Source organism: Aspergillus ochraceoroseus (assembly GCF_002846915.1).
Source record: "Aspergillus ochraceoroseus IBT 24754 chromosome Unknown P175scaffold_3, whole genome shotgun sequence".
In the NCBI taxonomy this organism is placed as follows: Eukaryota; Fungi; Ascomycota; class Eurotiomycetes; order Eurotiales; family Aspergillaceae; genus Aspergillus; species Aspergillus ochraceoroseus.
Window position 1 is genome coordinate 1,004,722 of NW_024468478.1, and position 17,355 is coordinate 1,022,076.

General features: G+C 50.6%; 9 protein-coding genes across 9 annotated transcripts; 6 read left to right on the forward strand and 3 right to left on the reverse strand.

The window, feature by feature from the left end:
• Nucleotides 1-1,279: 1,279 nt before the first annotated feature.
• P175DRAFT_0515712 (sugar porter family MFS transporter) lies at nt 1,280-2,857 on the forward strand (the record flags this gene model as incomplete). The annotated part of the gene is made up of 1 exon (XM_040898873.1): nt 1,280-2,857. One exon carries the CDS (start codon nt 1,280-1,282, stop codon nt 2,855-2,857), a length of 1,578 nt encoding a protein of 525 aa, XP_040752994.1.
• A 984-nt stretch (nt 2,858-3,841) lies between these two features.
• Nucleotides 3,842-5,256, forward strand: P175DRAFT_0456396 (type I glyceraldehyde-3-phosphate dehydrogenase; the record flags this gene model as incomplete). Its single annotated transcript, XM_040894629.1, has 5 exons — nt 3,842-3,932; nt 4,000-4,569; nt 4,643-4,757; nt 4,846-5,053; nt 5,110-5,256. 5 exons carry the CDS (start codon nt 3,842-3,844, stop codon nt 5,200-5,202), a joined length of 1,077 nt encoding a protein of 358 aa, XP_040752995.1. The 3' UTR covers nt 5,203-5,256.
• Nucleotides 5,257-5,625: 369 nt separating this feature from the next.
• P175DRAFT_0531123 (Zn(II)2Cys6 transcription factor domain-containing protein) lies at nt 5,626-7,225 on the reverse strand (the record flags this gene model as incomplete). Its single annotated transcript, XM_040899845.1, has 5 exons — nt 5,626-6,244; nt 6,304-6,425; nt 6,487-6,773; nt 6,847-7,082; nt 7,137-7,225. The coding sequence occupies 5 exons, from the start codon at nt 7,223-7,225 to the stop codon at nt 5,626-5,628; spliced, it is 1,353 nt and encodes a 450-aa protein (XP_040752996.1).
• A 991-nt stretch (nt 7,226-8,216) lies between these two features.
• On the forward strand, nt 8,217-10,151 carry P175DRAFT_0435672 (cytochrome P450; the record flags this gene model as incomplete). Its single annotated transcript, XM_040893747.1, has 7 exons — nt 8,217-8,406; nt 8,469-8,601; nt 8,655-8,846; nt 8,911-9,062; nt 9,115-9,359; nt 9,419-9,690; nt 9,755-10,151. The coding sequence occupies 7 exons, from the start codon at nt 8,217-8,219 to the stop codon at nt 10,149-10,151; spliced, it is 1,581 nt and encodes a 526-aa protein (XP_040752997.1).
• A 343-nt stretch (nt 10,152-10,494) lies between these two features.
• Nucleotides 10,495-11,601, forward strand: P175DRAFT_0522856 (alpha/beta fold hydrolase; the record flags this gene model as incomplete). The annotated part of the gene is made up of 1 exon (XM_040899287.1): nt 10,495-11,601. The coding sequence occupies one exon, from the start codon at nt 10,495-10,497 to the stop codon at nt 11,458-11,460; it is 966 nt and encodes a 321-aa protein (XP_040752998.1). The 3' UTR covers nt 11,461-11,601.
• A 671-nt stretch (nt 11,602-12,272) lies between these two features.
• On the forward strand, nt 12,273-12,926 carry P175DRAFT_0476939 (uncharacterized protein; the record flags this gene model as incomplete). Its single annotated transcript, XM_040895299.1, has 1 exon — nt 12,273-12,926. One exon carries the CDS (start codon nt 12,273-12,275, stop codon nt 12,924-12,926), a length of 654 nt encoding a protein of 217 aa, XP_040752999.1.
• Nucleotides 12,927-13,344: 418 nt separating this feature from the next.
• On the reverse strand, nt 13,345-14,201 carry P175DRAFT_0556574 (uncharacterized protein; the record flags this gene model as incomplete). Its single annotated transcript, XM_040900701.1, has 2 exons — nt 13,345-14,124; nt 14,175-14,201. The coding sequence occupies 2 exons, from the start codon at nt 14,199-14,201 to the stop codon at nt 13,345-13,347; spliced, it is 807 nt and encodes a 268-aa protein (XP_040753000.1).
• Nucleotides 14,202-14,237: 36 nt separating this feature from the next.
• On the reverse strand, nt 14,238-15,175 carry P175DRAFT_0556575 (uncharacterized protein; the record flags this gene model as incomplete). Its single annotated transcript, XM_040900702.1, has 4 exons — nt 15,052-15,175; nt 14,887-14,986; nt 14,671-14,825; nt 14,238-14,621 (listed from the first exon to the last, which is right to left on the reverse strand). The coding sequence occupies exons 1-4, from the start codon at nt 15,160-15,162 to the stop codon at nt 14,238-14,240; spliced, it is 750 nt and encodes a 249-aa protein (XP_040753001.1). The 5' UTR covers nt 15,163-15,175.
• Nucleotides 15,176-16,023: 848 nt separating this feature from the next.
• P175DRAFT_0435921 (sterol desaturase family protein) lies at nt 16,024-17,070 on the forward strand (the record flags this gene model as incomplete). The annotated part of the gene is made up of 1 exon (XM_040893768.1): nt 16,024-17,070. One exon carries the CDS (start codon nt 16,024-16,026, stop codon nt 17,068-17,070), a length of 1,047 nt encoding a protein of 348 aa, XP_040753002.1.
• Between the last annotated feature and the right edge of the window lie 285 nt (nt 17,071-17,355).

Consider the following 17,355-nt stretch of genomic DNA (forward strand, 5'->3'; position numbering starts at 1 on the left):
GATCAAAAAGAGAACCCATCATGGTCGGCATTTGAATTGACCTGGATCTTGCTATTAAAGAGCACCGTGGGCAACCCTCTATGTGAATATGGAGCTGGCTTCGGGAAAGAACGGCTGTTTAATTCATGAAGGGGACTTCACTCCCCCGGTGAATGAATACTTCACCAGGTTCTATAAGCCACTGGTCCCTTGGGTGAACTGCGTACGGAAGGCTGTGTTTCTAAATGGTGGACGGTCTCCTTTTCTCCTAATTCACGATCACTAATTATAAAAGAACTGTTAAATTAAGCCTAACTTGCAGGACTAACAAGGCGCCACCATCAATCTAATCTATCCCATAATAAGCTAATGTAGTATTCATAAGATTCAGCATGAAGAGAAAGTATTTTGACCCCTATAAGAACAGAATAGAAGAGCATCCACCGAGCCAAACCGCCCCGGTAAGCCTCGAACCGACCAGCGGCGCGATGCGGGTCCCCCCGAGAAATTATTAGGTACAATATTGAATCTACTCGGTCCATCATTCAGGATTCTTCACCGCGGCTACAAATGTGGATTGATGGCTCCGCTGCTATGCCATTCTGGCTCGGACACACCCAACCCCTAATTCTGTATGGGCTGTGCTCTGTCCTCTCCGGATTCGAGTCAGGGGAATCGTGTCCGGTAGGTTCGATGTTTAGAGCTGGTAAACCGGCAGCTGTCCGGCTAGGCCCAGGGCCAACATCCATGGATTGGTTGCATACATATCCTGGGTTCATTGGGATGGCATTGACCGTAATGGTAACGATATCAATCCTAGATCGCGCCGCAGCCCGGAATTTCGCCGAGGCAAGCTTGGCGAGGCGGATCGAAGATTTTTTTTTGTGGATTTCTTTTTGGTGTTGTATGCTTCACCGAAGATTCTCTCGGTCGTGGAGTTTTCTGCATTGGCTTCTATAAGGGGAAGGATTTGGATGTTGCGCGTCGCAGAGAACAAACTGGGGGTGGGAATCAGGGAGAAGAGAATAGCGCAGCACCCACAACTGCTTTATATCGTAGTCTTAGGCTATTAGCTAGCTTTGGAGAAGTAGCAAATCTCTTTGCAGTCCTTCCCCTTCAACATCACCGGCCAATGTGTGGGGACTCCACGAATGTAAACGGTGAGTGTAGCGCAAGGTCAACCAGGTTTGCTGGTCTCCACGCCAATGTGGTATAAGATGGTAGGGAGTCCATGGTCTCCCCGTCTTTGGGTGTAGAAGAAGACGATAGTTTTTGCGTACTCCCCTTTCACGCTCCTAATATGACGCCAAACTCTTCGGCGCCGTCTGGCCTGTCCGCCCGGGCTCTACACCACGCGCAGGTCGCTCTGGTTGGCGCCCCGGCCTTCATCATCTTTGGATATAACCAAGTTGGCCTTGGTCCTCTAGCGACTCTTGAGAGCTGGGTTAAGACGTTTCCGCAGATTGACACCATCCATGCCACCGGAGCACTGGAATTACACAACTCCACCAGCAAGGGAGCCGTGATCGCGTCGTTCCAAATCGGCGCCTTGATCGGGGCGCTCTCGTGCACATTCATTTCCGATCGTATCGGCCGCCGGAAGACGATTTTCGTCGGGGCGATCCTCACTATCATAGGGCAGATCTTGCAGGTGGCGTCCTTTGGGCTGATCCAGTTCGTGGTGGGCCGCATTCTGTTGGGCATGGGAGTTGGCCAGTTCAGTGTCGCGGTGCCGGTCTGGCAGTCAGAATGCTCGCCTGCGAAAAACCGTGGCCAGCATGTCATTATCGACGGGATTTTCATCTGTCTTGGATATGCACTGTGCAACTGGATTGAGTTTGGCCTGAGCCAGATCCCCGAAAGCACCACGCAATGGCGCGTCCCTCTCGCCCTCTCTCTGTTTCCCTCGCTGGTCATCTTGCTGTCGGTCTTCTTCCTTCCCGAATCCCCGCGCTGGCTGGTCCAGGTGAACCGCGTCGAAGAAGCAAGCCATAGTCTCGCGGCTCTCAAGGGCACGTCCCCCACGGATGAGAGTGTTCGACTGGAGATTGCCGGAATCGAGACCAGCTTGGAAATGACGGCGCACTCGAAAGGGTCATTGATGGAAATGTTTTCGAAGGACGACCAGGAGAAGCTCTTCTACCGGTTCAGTCTGTGCATTATCTTGCAATTCTTCCAGCAGATGTGCGGCGGAAACCTCATCTCGGTCTACGCCTCCACCATCTTCCAGCAGAACCTGGGCATGAGTGCCCGTCTGGCCAAAATCCTTGCCTCGTGTGCTCTCACCTGGAAGTTTCTGTGCTGTTTCATTGCATTCTTCACCATTGACCGTCTGGGCCGTCGCGTCGTCTTCATCGTCAGCGGCGCCGGGATGGCGGTTTGCATGACCGCGCTGGCCATCACCAACAGCATGGGATCCAGCAACCAGGGCGCATCGATTGCGTCTGTGATTTTCATCTTCCTCTTCAACCTGTTCTACCCCATCGGCTTCCTCGGCGGCAATTTCTTGTACTGCACCGAAGTAGCTCCCGTGCGTCTGCGGGTCGCTATGTCTGCTGTCTCCACCGCCAATCACTGGCTGTGGAATTTCGTCGTCGTCATGGTCACTCCGGTTGCATTGGACACCATTGGCTATCGGTACTATGTTATGTATGCAGTGCTGTCGGCCTGCATCCCAGCGCTGGTGTATTTCCTGTATCCGGAGACCATGAACCGCAACCTGGAGTTGATCAATAACGTCTTCCGCGACGCCTCCTCGCCTTGGGAAATCGTGTCCATGGCGAAGAATTTGCCCGAGGGCGAGATTCCCGAAGCACAGCTAATTGCCATGGCAAAGAAGGGAGATGGCTGCTCCGTGGAAATGGAGGAGAATGTTTAAGAGTAATCTAACATACGTAGTGGTATTATACACATCGAAGAAAACAGCCATCATTTCTTGCATTCCTGGGACGAAAAATTTTTCTTTTTAAGAGCTAGACTAGCCTGTACTACCGAATGACATCCGTCAGTATTTCATCCAGAATATTTTCCCGAGAGCGAGAGAGCATTGGGCCCTTATTATATTATTACCCACGTTCGTTCCCCTGGCCCGATGCTCTTGATAATTGAAAGCTTGCTCTCCATATTTCTCAAGCGAATAGGGTATCCTCGTCAAGCTCGATATAAACAATGTGTAAGAAGAATGCGAACGAAGGCTTCCGAGATTCCCCATGGTGTGTAAAGTGCCGGATATCGGACAGGCTATGTATGTATTGAACAATCCACCAGTCGCGCTTGACTGGTTTCTTGCTTGGCTTCTCCGATTTCCGTCGACCAGATGGAAATATCCGCCAGCTCTAAGCCAGCCTCTTGAGGACCGTAATCCGACTGTGTCAACGGAGCAATGAATAACTAATGCCAGTAGTTGACGAGAGTGACCCCCTTTTTGCGTTGACTACTCCGTACAGTGCGCGAAGTCAACAGCCGGACAAATCGGTCCAATCAAACAACCGGCTTTTCCCTCGGTAAGATGGTCCAGGATGTAATGTTCCTGCCGCTGTCCCAGAAAAGCCTCAGGGCCGGGCTGAAGATCCGGTCTTCGGGACATGAATGCGGGTAAAGCGCCCTTGGTCCGATCTTTGTACAAGGACGGCGGATTATTTGTTCCATTCGAATATATTAAAGATAGCGGGAAGTTCCGGAGGGAATGACTGGTAGTGTTATGTTCTGCGGGTGTATATAGATCATCATGAAATAGGAGTATATATAGAGAATTATCCCAGGGCCTCCGTGGCGGCATTCGGGAATTTCCCAGTTTTATAGATTGACCAAATCCCACTTCACTATATCCACCATCTATATACTTCATTCGATTCTTTCCAATATGGCCCCTTCAGTCAATGAATTCCAGCACAGCAATCCCCCGATCCACGCCTCAGTCTGCAAAGTCGGCATCAATGGATTCGGCCGGATAGGTGGGTGATGCTCTCGTGGCATGTACGTACTTTACTAGCAATTAACCATCTCCCCCGGATCCAACAGGTCGAAATGTTCTCCGTGCTGCTCTTACACGAACCGATATCCAGATCGTCGCCATTAACCACACTTGCACGTCCGTCCAAGACCTCGTCTATCTCGTCCGCTATGACTCCTCGATGGGCAACCTCTCCGAGAACACTCCCATCCATATCCTCAACGACAACCTGATCAGCATCAACGGCCGTCAGATCGCCTTAACCTCCGAGCGGGACTTGAAGAAGCTCAACTGGCCCGCTGTGGGTGTCGAATATGTTGTCGAATGTACGGGCAAGTTCACCAAACGTGATCTCGCCCTGGATCACATCACCTATGGCGGAGCCAAGCGGGTTGTGATCTCTGCCCCCAGCTCCGACTCTCCTACATACGTGTATGGCGTAAACTCGGACCAGTATGCAGCCGACGACGATCGCAGGGTCATCTCGTGTGCCAGCTGCACGACCAACTGCGTCACCCCGGTGTTGAAGGTGTTGCACACCCAATTCGGTATCGCCCAGGGGTTCCTAACCACAGTGCACGCCGCGACCCGGTCCCAGCAGGTTCTGGACGGGTACAGCAAGAAGAACCGCCGACTGGGTGAGTTGTCTCTGGGTCGCCACATCATATGCACCGATGAAGTGTGAGAGGTTGACGCTGACGGCAACCACAGGCCGCAGTGTCTTTGGCAACATCATTCCTACCAGTACCGGCGCTGCAAAGGCCATTGCAACCGTGCTGCCAGAGCTGACTGGAAAGGTCACGGGCGTGTCGATTCGTGTCCCAACGTAAGACTTCCTTTTTTTTTTTTTTTTTTTTTTTTTTTTGTACTCCCCTGGACAGAAAAGGTTCTCATCTCAAGGGCTAACAAATCAGACCCAACGTCTCCATGATCGACTTGACCGTCAGCACCGAACAACCCACCTCTCTAGCGGAGATTATCGCCGCCTTCCGTCGCGCATCGAAATCCGAGCTCGCGGGGGTTTTGGCCGTCACCGACGAAGAGCTTGTCAGCAGCGACTACCACGGAAACCCGCACAGTGCGATTGTGGATGCGCCTGCATGCACAGAGCTGAATCCTCGGGTGAGACTCGCGCGTTCCCGGCCTGTCGAATCGAGTGAAGCTAATGATATGCGCAGTTCTTCAAGATCATGGCGTGGTACGACAACGAATGGGGCTACTCTACCCGACTGCTGGATTTGACGGCGCATGTTGCGTCGCAGGAGATTTAACCCCGTGTTTATAGATAATGACAGTGGATAAGACTTTAATACCCTGATAAATCGATATGATTTTAGAATAAATCCCTAGGTAAACATGCATGGAATCGCGAAAATCGGATGCCACTAGCGGGCGCTAGTCCGCAGAGTTACAGTACAACAACCGCAGTAAGGAAGGCAGACAGACAGACCCTACGGCAATCAATCCGTATAAGATAAACAGGCTCCTCTTTTGGAAAGGACGGTGCGATTTCTGTTTATTCATTCAATGAAAGGAGAGAAACCCAGGAAAGTTGTTGTTGGTATTTCACATTCTCCCCAATGCCCTCTTGAACTCCATCGATTCTTCTAGAACAGCAATAGCTATGCATCCATCATGTCTGTCGTGTCTTGATAATTACAAGGTAAACCCTCTCATCACTCAGGGGTCCGGTGTCATTCGCTCACATATGCCTCTGGTAGAGGGGTTAGCCTGCGCCCTCGGAGCCACGAATAATGATTCCAGATGTCTTCCAACACGGAGAGGTCGTGTTGCCTGTTGAGAAGCCTCACGGCAGAGGCCTGCTTGAAGTAAAACGAGACGCGGGTTCGGGAATCCGCGCATGCTGCTGCCCCAGTAATGCACGTCCATATTAGGGCCGCGGGGGCATCGCGGAGCCAGCGTTCGTCTTCTGTCAGGGCCAAAGAAGCCCTCAGGTCGCGGGCAAGGGCATCTAGCTGTGCTTGCTTTGCAACGTTGTAGGGCTGCATGTCTACCAGATGCCGGAATATCATCGCAGCCAAGTAGCAGCAACCGTGAATGGGATCTTGCGATGGAGGGGGCAGCTCTGCCGCTTGGGTCGGGTCTATTGCGCCGTGCAGAGTGACCTGCTCTTTGATATTAGAAACCCATTGAAAAAGACTTTGGATTTGGGCATGGTCAGCCTCGGACGCCGGGTTCTTGGGGGCGCTGGTGTTCAGGGCTCTATGCTCGAGGCCGAGTGGAGCCGGAGACGAAAGGGTCGAAGAAAAGCCCCATTCCGGATCAAATGCAATCATGTAGACGATTCTATTCCTACGGGCCAAGTTAGCGGACTGGGAATGCAGGGCTGAGACGGCAGGGGATAACCCAACATTTCCATCAAGGTCGCCACCACTCCATCTAGACCCAATTTATGGAGACCCCCCCGGAGCTCGACCATTTTCTGCAGGCCTGAGAGGTGGGCATCGGCCGCAGCACGGTCATTGTTAAGATCCTGATTCAAATTAGTCATGTGGGCGAGTTCACAAACTAACTATCTCTCGCGTGCACCTTACTGCGAAGAGGGCGAGCGGGGCCACTGAGGCGATCGTTCGGTCGTCCAGGGCCAGGACTGGGTCTGACAGACGCTCATTGATTCGTCGGATTACTTCATTCTGGTGGTAAATCGTGATGGGGTTCTGTTTTTCTCCCCGGAGGATGTCAAAGTAGGAAGATCCCGCAAAGAGCGTGGCGTGGAATAGACAAGGGTCACCCAGGGCTTTCTGCACCCACACAGTCTGGAGCGTGTACGCTGTACTCTTAGCGTCCACAGGAACCCTGGACAAGCCTAAACCCTCGCAGACTACGGTAATTCTTGCATTAGATCGCAGGGGTTCCGGCTAAATTGGCCAAAGGTGTCCGCCTAAGCTACTCACAAAGCCGAATCAAGCGTGGCATATACCAGCGTGAAGCGATGGGATACGGTTCGGATGCTTCTGGAGAACAGATTGCCCAGGCGTAGTATATACGGTCATTGGCCGTCTCCCACAATTTGACATCTTGCGAGCGGTCCAATGCTTGCAGGCTGTCAGCAACTGTCATCAATTGGTTCTCAACCTCCTGGGCTCTGATTTGGCGGTATGGGGTGGCGTAGAAACACGGGCCGGACCTCCTGGATGATATACGATGAATTAAATATGCACAGCAAGGCAAAGGAATGACCTACTTTTTGCAGAGACTGCAGGTGGGCACGAGTCGATCGCATTTTCGCTTCCGCAGGCGACACGGTTCACAGGCCGCCAGCATCATCGTCATTGCGAAACCAGAAAAGAGAGAATCTTGTAAGGGCCAGTATGCGCAGGACTCTACCGCAGGTTATCGAAGGTAAGTAAGTAGCAGACCACGATCGTTTCTTCATGGCCACGACAGTGGTGGCAGACAAAGGTCGTCAAGCTCGGCCTCTCCCCGCGTCTTCCAAGATAATCATAATAATGCGGATGGGAGAGCCTGCTGCTGATATCTGGCTATTCCTCAGCCAATAATGACACGCTTCTGCTCCGAGCTCTCGTGAAATGTAAGCTTAGCCGGAGTAGGGGCTAGTATCCTGTAACTCTCGGGGCCATTGGATAGCAACATTCTATATTCTCCACCCAGGGCCCTGCGCTTGACTAGATCATCCTCGGAGTCTCCAATGACAAGGCCAAAACTGAGCGGGCTCCTATCCAAGACTGACCTAGTTAGTTAGTTATATCCAGTCTGTCTGACCGAGTGTTTACAAATCCAACGAGCCGCTTAGTTAGTTATCTGCAGTGGAAATACTGAAATGACTGCCGCGGTTCTGTTCGGATTTTTACCATGATCTAAAAGTCTCTCTCTCCGCTATTCATCGAGGGTTAAATGCTTTCGGTAGTTGACTTGTGGTACCCAGCTATGTGAGTCGGTAGAATTGTCGTACTACATTGTTACGAAAATAGATCGTATATCACTATCAAAGTAGATTATAGAGAACAGAGCGCACAGATACCCTTAAATCCATTATTATACGCTGGAGCACCATGTCTGTGACTTGAGGGTGTGTAGTTAATATTGATATATACACAGTTAACAGCCGCTAGTCTGCATCATCTCCCAAATACAGCAAAGCCATGCACAATTACACCAAAATGAATGCATGCAAAGCTGACTTTGGTTCTGTCAATCTTTACTTGTATATAGTATTTCCCTTTTCTATATAAGGCCCCTTATGGAACGCTTCTTCCATCATGTCCTTTCCACCAAGCCCGGCGTCCCATATTCCCATGCCGACATGGATCTCTACGTCACTGCCGTTAGCCTCGTAGTCCTGTATATTCTGAAGCGACTCCTTCTGGAGAAGGGCCCTTCAGAACCTCTACCACCGGGACCAAAGCCGTTGCCCATTGTTGGCAATATCCGTGATCTTCCCTCGGGAGATAGGCCCGACTGGCTACATTGGCTCAAGCACAAGGATATTTACGGTACATGCAAAATGGCTCTGGGTAGATCGTTCGTCCAAACACTGCTAATGCGGATCTCGGAGCAGGGCCTATCAGTACGGTGACTGTTTTCGGGCAGCGAATAATCATTCTCAATGAAATCCAACTGGCAATGGAGCTTCTTGAAAAGCGATCTGCGGTGCATTCGGACCGTCCCGAAATGCCGTTTGCCAGGCTGTAGGTTTAGTATTGCCCTATCTTACGCCGCTGTTTTTCTCTAACACAATCAGTTGTGGCTGGGCGGATACCCTCGCTATGCTGGGGTACTCTAAGCGCTTCAATGCTTACCGCAGGAACATACACCGCGAGATCGGATCTAAAGTAAGCGTTGCTCGCTTCACTTCAACACAGGAGGTCGAAGTGCGGCGTTTCCTACTCCGGGTATTGGACAACCCGCAGGATCTACTCGATCATACCCGAAAGTGCGTGCGCAATATCTTCCCTAATCCATTCATTGCGAAGTGAATATGCTGATTTTTCGTGTAGGTTGGCAGGAGCTGTGATCCTGAAGATCACCTATGGCTACTCTATTGAGCCCTTTGATCGGGATCCGCTTGTGGATCTTGTCGATGAGGCAGTGGAAGGGTTCTCTCTGGCTGCTCGTCCGGGAACATGGCTCGTAGACTTTGCGCCTATCTGTACGTCTTTCCAGTGTCCTCCAGCGCAGCCTAAGCTAAACACTCCGTTTAGTGAGATATATTCCGGCATGGTTTCCAGGTGCTGGGTTTCAGAGAACTGCAAAGGCCTTCCGCAAGCTAACCCAGGCTCACTGCGAGGTCCCCTTCGCATTTGTTAAGCAGCAGATGTCTCAGCCCAACTATGAACCATCTTATGTCTCGCATCTACTGGGGGAGAAGCCGATACCACCTGGGTCCGCAGAAGAGATTGCTATCAAGTGGTCAGCTGCCGCTCTCTATGGCGGGGGAGCCGACACGGTAATTCCAGACTTTTCTTCCTCTTTACTGGAGAGTATGGCGCTTGCTAAGTATACTAGACCGTTTCAGCCATATCGTCGTTTTTCTTGACGATGGCTCTCTTTCCCGAAGCCCAAAGAACGGCTCAAGAAGAAATCGACCGTGTTATCGGGCCACATCGATTACCTGGGTATGCTGACCGTGAAAAGCTGCCTTATGTTGAGGCCCTGGTCAAGGAGGCCCTCCGCTGGCATCCTGTTGGTCCTATGGGCATCCCTCACAGGTCTATCAACCACGATGTGTGCAATGGTTATTTTATCCCCAAGGGGTCGATTATTCTCGCGAATATTTGGTGGGTGCTTCTGCTTCTGATCGTTGGGCAGGCACTACTTATACCTACTTCGCGATGTTGATAGGGCTTTCTGTCATGATCCGACTGAATATGCAAACCCAATGGCCTTCCAGCCCGAGCGCTTCCTGGGCAAAACCCCAGAGCGCGATCCACATCATATCTCCTTTGGGTTCGGCCGTCGCGTTTGTCCCGGTCGTATAATCGCCGACGCGAATATCTACTTGACCATTGTCCAAGCTCTAGCGGCTTTCACTACCGGTAAAGTCATGAAGGACGGCAAGGAGGCCGACATTAACCCGGAGTTTTTGCCTGGGGTAATCAGTCACCCAGCGCCGTTCGAGGTGGATATTAAGGTGCGGAGCAAACAGTATGAAGAGCTGATTAGGGCAGTGGAAACAGAGCACCCTTGGGAGAATAAACATACACAGATCCTCCGAGATATCTTAGTGGAGGCTGCCTAGGACAGACATATAGACGAATATCAAACTATATGCGCCGCTCACCGAGAAAACCCGCCTGCTACTAACTATGTAGTACTTGAGCAAAGGGCATAGCTGGCTGGCTGGTAGTGCTTATTATGTGGGCAGACTTCGGGTTAGAAAATATCCACTTTGGGCAGACATTTTAATGTCATTGGTATGGTCGTATACACTCCAGTCACTAAACCCTGCTATATCTCAACCATCCCGCCTATTCTACGAGTAACCTGGCGCAGTTCTGACCAGGTATTTATGTCGTCAGTCGTCCCTTATCATAGAGATTATCCTTTTGGCTGCTCCTCGACTTCTGAGCTCCCTGGATGAGATGGCCGACTTCCAGCACATACGCTTGTCCAACAAGCCCTCAGCTCAAATCTCCTACAGCTTCCATCCACCCGTGAACTGTACGAAGCCAGTATTGATTGTGTTTCTGAATGGGCTCGGACTACCACAGGTCGCTTGGTTACCGGCAATTGCCCAGCTGAAGCAGATTCAGCAGAGCACTTCCAGCGCTTCCCCGGCTATTCTGACCTACGACCGCTTCGGTCAGGGACAGACCACCGATCGTGATCCACAAGACGAAGGGGCCCCGGACCCATTCCACGGCCATGACTGTGTCGCTGCCGTTGAAGATCTCCGCCAGCTTATTACCCAGATCAGTTCGCAAAAGCTGGGCATCACAGACGTCGACAGCGTGGCTGTAGTGATTGTTGCGAATTCCATCGGATGTGCGTTGGCTCGACTCTACGCCCAGAGGTATCCTGGGACCGTTGCTGGCCTGTTACTCCTCGACAGCATTCTCGCCAATTCCGATTTTGTCTCTATACTCCCCGATCCGGACGCGGACGGCTTCGAAGCGAGCCAACTTCCCCCTGGCGTTACCCCCGATGTCCTGCGCACTGCACGGGCAGGTATACGACGTGTCTTCCATCCCGATGTCGGCAGCAAGGAAGGCTTGAGTCGAAAGAATTTGATGAGACTCCTCCCGGCCAGCGACAAGCCTGCCCTTGTCGGTCCCGGCCAGCAGCGCGGCGGCCCCTTTGTGACTGTTGTTGGACATGACTTTGAAGCCTTTGCCGAAGAATCCGCCAAAATGGGCCGTTCCAAGTTACTCACCACGGTGTATATGAACCCGTACTGGCACAAGTACAACGAGGGGCTAGCAAAGATAACCGAACCGGAAAGGAGTAAAGGGCCACTGCAAGCACCGCATTCCGGGCATTTTATACAGAAGGACAACCCGGAGTTTGTGGCCCAAGAATTGCATGAGCTCCTCTCGAAAATCATGTAGGTAGCTATGTCGGAGAGACTCTACGGGTGGAGGGGTGCTTGAAGTTATACGATAAGTTTCCATGTTTCCGAATTGCCCAACAGCATGGGTAATTAGAATAGTAGTCAGATACTATCATTCAATTACATGAACCATTTAAAGTGCAATGATCCCACTTGTCAAAAATAAATCCCGGGTCTCCGGTGCTTATTCCGGGTACCTTCTTCACATCGCCAGCCTTGGAAACGAGCTGTGAGGATGTCTAATAATAACTCTTCTTCATGTCTTAGGAAGTAGCATAGACCCTTCTTATTCACAGTTCCCTGACATGAGCATACGGTTTGGATGTCAGCAATAGAGTCCGCCATGACGGTCCCGGATGTCTATTACATGATGTTTTGACCTACGAACCAATTAATAGGGTCTGTACAGGACTGTCCGCTATTCATGAATCATGCAGAGACATGTCTCGAACTGTTGATCTCCGGGAACGTGTCTGTAAGCGCCCAGACCCATTATGAAGAAACGACAGATCGTATACGAAGAGGTTATTGAAGTTCGTGATTGGGGAGACCACGTCGATTGTCTCAGAGACTGCCAGCAGTTCATCATGCATTGGTCTAGTTTCACTGCAGTGAGTAGAAACAAATAATGACTAAGAGCTGACCTGCATCCAAGCTGCAGTGCAGTGCAGTTGGAGTCTTGTTCAGGTTGGGCAACAGAGTCGATGGGAAACACGGACTACAAAAGCTCAGTGCTCTCACAGCAGGAAACCGGAAAGTCTTCCATGAACCGGACCATCACCACAGTAAAACAAACATTGCCCCCCAAAAATGATGCTCCTGAAGGTTGCAGCAAGCCTGCTTTCTCTCTCTGTTTCTGCTTCTTCCCTCTCTCTCCGTCCTCGCTCCATCACTCCACCCAGTGGCTGCCCCATTCCCACTTGGAAGGTCACCACCTTCCATTGGTATAATGGCTCGCACAGTCTGGACTGCATCCACAACGAGGCCGACATCAACGCAAAGGGATGTTTATGCGGCAGCAACTGGTGTGACCCGAACCCCAGCACCTGCAATGGCAGCATGGTGAATGTCTGCTGGACCGGGATGCCCAACTACCAGCCCTGGGGATACGGACCCCCAGAGACGCTGGAGATCGATTTTGCGGACGGCTTGACTTGCCACGATCAATACATCGGCTATCGCGTGCATGATATTGGCCACGGCGCAAGTAACTGCGGCTACGCTGATCGTGGCCTCGGAAGAATCGTCGCGTTCTACGGCTCGTCGGATTTTGCCCAATCCACGGGTCATATGGACTATACCTTGGGCAGCGGACATGCCTTGACCTGCGTGAATGGCAGCTCCATTACCTACTCGGGAAGCACTGATTTCCCATTATTCTGCGAGCATGATGCCGACTTCAATGCTACCTGTACAGCCCCCGTTTTTGAGATCCCCGTCCTGTCCTATCAATGGGTCTCCTAGTTTTCACGCACAATCGGCTGCGGTGTTGAGGGACAAGGGGAAAGCATGATCATTATGTGTCAAATGGAGCGCAAGGATAGGTGAACGGGTTGTTAGCCATTAGAACCAGCTATATTCTATTTTGTCGGGAATGCACGAATCTGCCCGAGACATACGAGATGAAGTAGAATAGCACAAGTTGAAATTACAGTCCGACATTTCCCAGCTAAAGGACATTTCGACGGCGTAGAGGCAGGATTTGATATATGTAGTCTGTAAAGCGAGCGCCCAGGACAGGCACTGATTCGTTAGTACCTACTGGACATTCTGGAGTTTGCGAATGCGAAAAAAAAAAAAGGTTAGAACTTGCCTCCAAAATACAATGTCTATCTGAGCATGAATCCAAGAAGACTTTCAGCGTGATTAACGTGCATAGAATCTATCCACCCAGTATCCCCCCCAGTTGATCAAACTCATTCATTTCTCCAAGGGGCCATGCTTCAAGATTCCAGGGCAGGTCATGGAGAATAGACTCCAACGAGTCGAAACTGGGTGATCTGTCCAACGTCTCGTCCTTAAGAAGCTTCATCTTTGTCGACAAAGACTCCGCGGATACGGAAACAGCCGCGAGACAATCCAGACCGCTGAAGCACCCCGTGGAATATCTCACTTGGCCTGCGTCAAGACTCAGACTACCCAAGTGTCTTTTATCTTGCGGCAATTGGTTGATTCTTGTCGCTGCCATGTGGATAGAGCGTGAGTTTTTGCTCAGTTGCGCAGACACAGAACGAATAATCGCCAGTTCCTCGGGGGAGTCGACCTCGCCATTGGAGAAGAGGATCGAACAGTAGATCAGTGGGACGGCCACCACGAGACTTACCCATCGGTGGATAGAGAGTAGACGCGGCACGTCCTCGCGGTAGAGCATGGACTCGTATAGACGGGCTACGCAGGACGACGCAACAATCGCCGTTTTGCAGAGAAGGAACGTATGCCGGTGTGTGCCGGGTAGAAGGTATATAAGAACTATACAGGCGAGATGGAAGACATGAAGCTCAGAAACCACGCGGTTGTACTCTTTCCGATGAACCCCATTGATCAATGGACAAAGCTTTGTCAAGTGACAAAAGACCTGGGCCGACATGTCTGGAAGATCAAAGTCGTCAATGCTAATCATCGACGGTCGACCAAAGCAGGCGGATTGAAGGGTATCGTTATCCTACACGTATTAGTTTGGGCGCAACTCCTCGGTGCAGAAACCTTACAAACAGATACCACCATATCCTTCTGAGGCATCTCTGGTCACTCCGAGCATACGCTGAGGAGTTCGCCCTATGTAGCCCCAGTTGTAATGCAAGCCTGATCGCCATACCAGACCATTGCCATGATGAATCCAGAGAAAGAAACCAGTTGAGGAGCGTCGGAATTCCAGCAACCCACCAAGCAAAGTGCTTTGAGAGTCACATAAGGGTCCTTTTCATGATTTAGGAAGAGCAGTGTTTTGATGCGGCAGTAGATATCCTCTGGCGAGAACGGCGTCGAGTCCGGTATATGACATGTGAGGCTTCCAGCAAAGTAAACAGCCTGCTGTAACAAAAGCGAGGAATCCAGGAGGGCGATATCCCGTTGATCGATGACAGGAACCAAGACAAATAGATTTTTGCGATAAAACTCCACTAATACCTCTCGCAAAGCCTTTGGAGGCAAGACCGTCGGCTTTCCCATTAGAGAGGGAGTCAACCGGCTTCTGCATCACAGGGGACACCTCAGACGCGCAGGACAGCACCGACTGGTCTCCAATATAACCGTGGAGCTTTTGATTGCTCGCGGCGCAAGTCCTGGAATGTTCACGATCGTTCAAGCAGGATCCATCAGTCTCCTGGGCCAACGTCGCGGGCCATGGTTCATTAGGAAGGGATGCTAGACGTCGCCTCCGTGATGAGATGTGTGGACTACGTATACTTGGTGTTAACAACCGTACCATGCTGACGCCCGGCATTCGGGCCATGGTTCGGCAAACTCCTACTGGCATTGCAAGCTATCTCGTAGGCAATTACCACAGCTGTTCCCCAGCTGGGCCTCTAAATCGCACCGTACCTGACCCGTTCAGAGTCTTGTGGCTTTGGCAGGCCCATGGAGATCTCACCTTGCGGTCGTCATGGCATCTGATGCAGACCTTGCGTGCTCGGTCTCGAACCCTTCGTTGGGGCGGCATTCTCGGCTGAATCGATGGCTGTCTTTGTATGTTAATCATCATAAACAGGGTTAAAAGATATGCCTGATTTCTGGCTACAAGAAATAATGGAATGAACTTGGGTACTTCCGTATCACGAGGACTAAAGATTCACTTCAACCTCGGCAATTCAACTAGAAAGGAGAAGAAGGCGACCACTTTATTCATGATGTCTCATTCAATTGCCTATTCTAAGCAAATACTGTGCATTTCGGACGCTTCTCTCTCAATGTCAGATGTCCTACAATGCGGTAGGCAGCGATTCTTTGCACAAGTTATGATTCGGTGGAAGTTTCCAACATAAACGGACTACCGAGTGCTGCCGATAAGTATCAGCCACTGAAACAATGAACTTGTGCTTGGGAAGGGTGGCATAACAAGGGTAGAGGAATCGGTCTTGCATAAAGCGCTTCCTGTAAACAATCGTCTATACCGTAGATCTCAAAATCGCGGTCACATAAGTTCTGGTCTCTGCGTTCCGTGATAATTGGATACTCTGGTTTAACTATCAAGCCTATACTGCTACCTGTTAAAATGTAATACTTCCGAGTGTACCGACCGACTGCCGAAAGACAGGTAAAATGTTTTGGCCCACTATGTATTGGTATCAAAACGCACTGGCATTCTTGATATAAAACCGACCTAGGCATCATGTGAAGAGGGCTATGATTTTATCTATAATCCTAACTCTGCAGAGCAAATAAAGCACGCTTGGAGCCCACTGAAGGTGCTGACGAGCGAGTCAGCACTATAAAAGCTCCAATATGCTTTCCCAAGAATTTGTGAGAATCTGTGAATAGATTCGACCTTGAGCAACTTATTTTCTTCACAGCCAACCAATACCCTCGCACAGAGTTACCATCTTGTATAGATTCCTTCCCCAGCATGGCCAGTCATCCGAATACAAATGATTCCATGAAATCTACCTGGCGCCAGCAAGACCGATCCAAGTGGACGATCTTTCATTGGATGTATGAATGGGCAGACATACACCCTATAGATCTTCACAGGGACATCCCTAAACATGCAAAACACGAAAAGATCCCCTATATGTCGGATTGGCAGCTACAAAGATGGATTCTATTTCATGCTGGAGCCACACTCGTGCTACATCAGGTTTATCTGTATTTGACGGGGCACAAGCCAGGTCCGATTCTTGCTTTCCTATACTATTATGCTGGAGTCAGGATATTCACGGCCCGTCACCTGCGCGCGATCCGGAATCTGGGGCACACATACGGCTTTTTAGACGGTGATCAGCATGACCGAGATGGCGTGCCTGATGTTGGGGTTAAAAAAGCCCTGATAGCGTCGATGTTGGCGGCATTTGTGCGGCCACTGATGACGGTGTTTCTCACCTACGATGCAGACAAACCACCCATATCAATGAACTGGACCTGGTTGCTGGTCGAAGTCAGTCTCTATGGTATCGTGCTGGACTTTTGGTTCTACTGGTATCATCGGCTTATGCATCAAGTGCACGGTCTGTGGAAATACCATCGCACTCACCATCTCACCAAGCACCCCAATCCGCTTCTGACAATCTATGCGGACTCCGAGCAAGAGTTCTTTGATATTGTGGGGATTCCTCTGATGGCCTATGCCACTATGAGACTTATGGGCCTCCCAATGGGATTCTATGAATGGTATATATGCCAGTTATATGTCATGTTTGCCGAACTTGCTGGCCACAGCGGCCTTCGTCTCCATGCGTCGCCTCCCAACCCGTTGACCTGGTTAATGAGGATCTTCGACGCCGAAATGGTCATCGAGGACCATGACCTGCATCATCGGATCGGATGGCGAAATAGCCACAACTATGGGAAACAAACGCGCATTTGGGATCGAGTCTTTGGAACGTGCAGTGAGCGCATTGAAAGTGCAAAGGATAATGTCGATTACGAGCACCCTGCTACTATGCCCATATTCTAGACGACTTTACCTCCTATTGTATGGAATTCAGTGACGTTTTCTATATTTACAATTCGTTATATAGAACAATATTTACTTCAAGAACTGAGATCTCGTTATCTCCAGGACGAGAGCTAATGAAAACAAATTTATCTGGAAGCTCTACGCATGTTTCACTCGCAAAGCTCTTCTTCTATAGCGTGATGTCAGCCTGTTCCACTCCAGTTGAACATCTGCTCCAGGGCTCTTCCCTTGGTCTCTACTACTGAGGCGCGTGGGAATGCTTTAACGCTACATACGACTCGG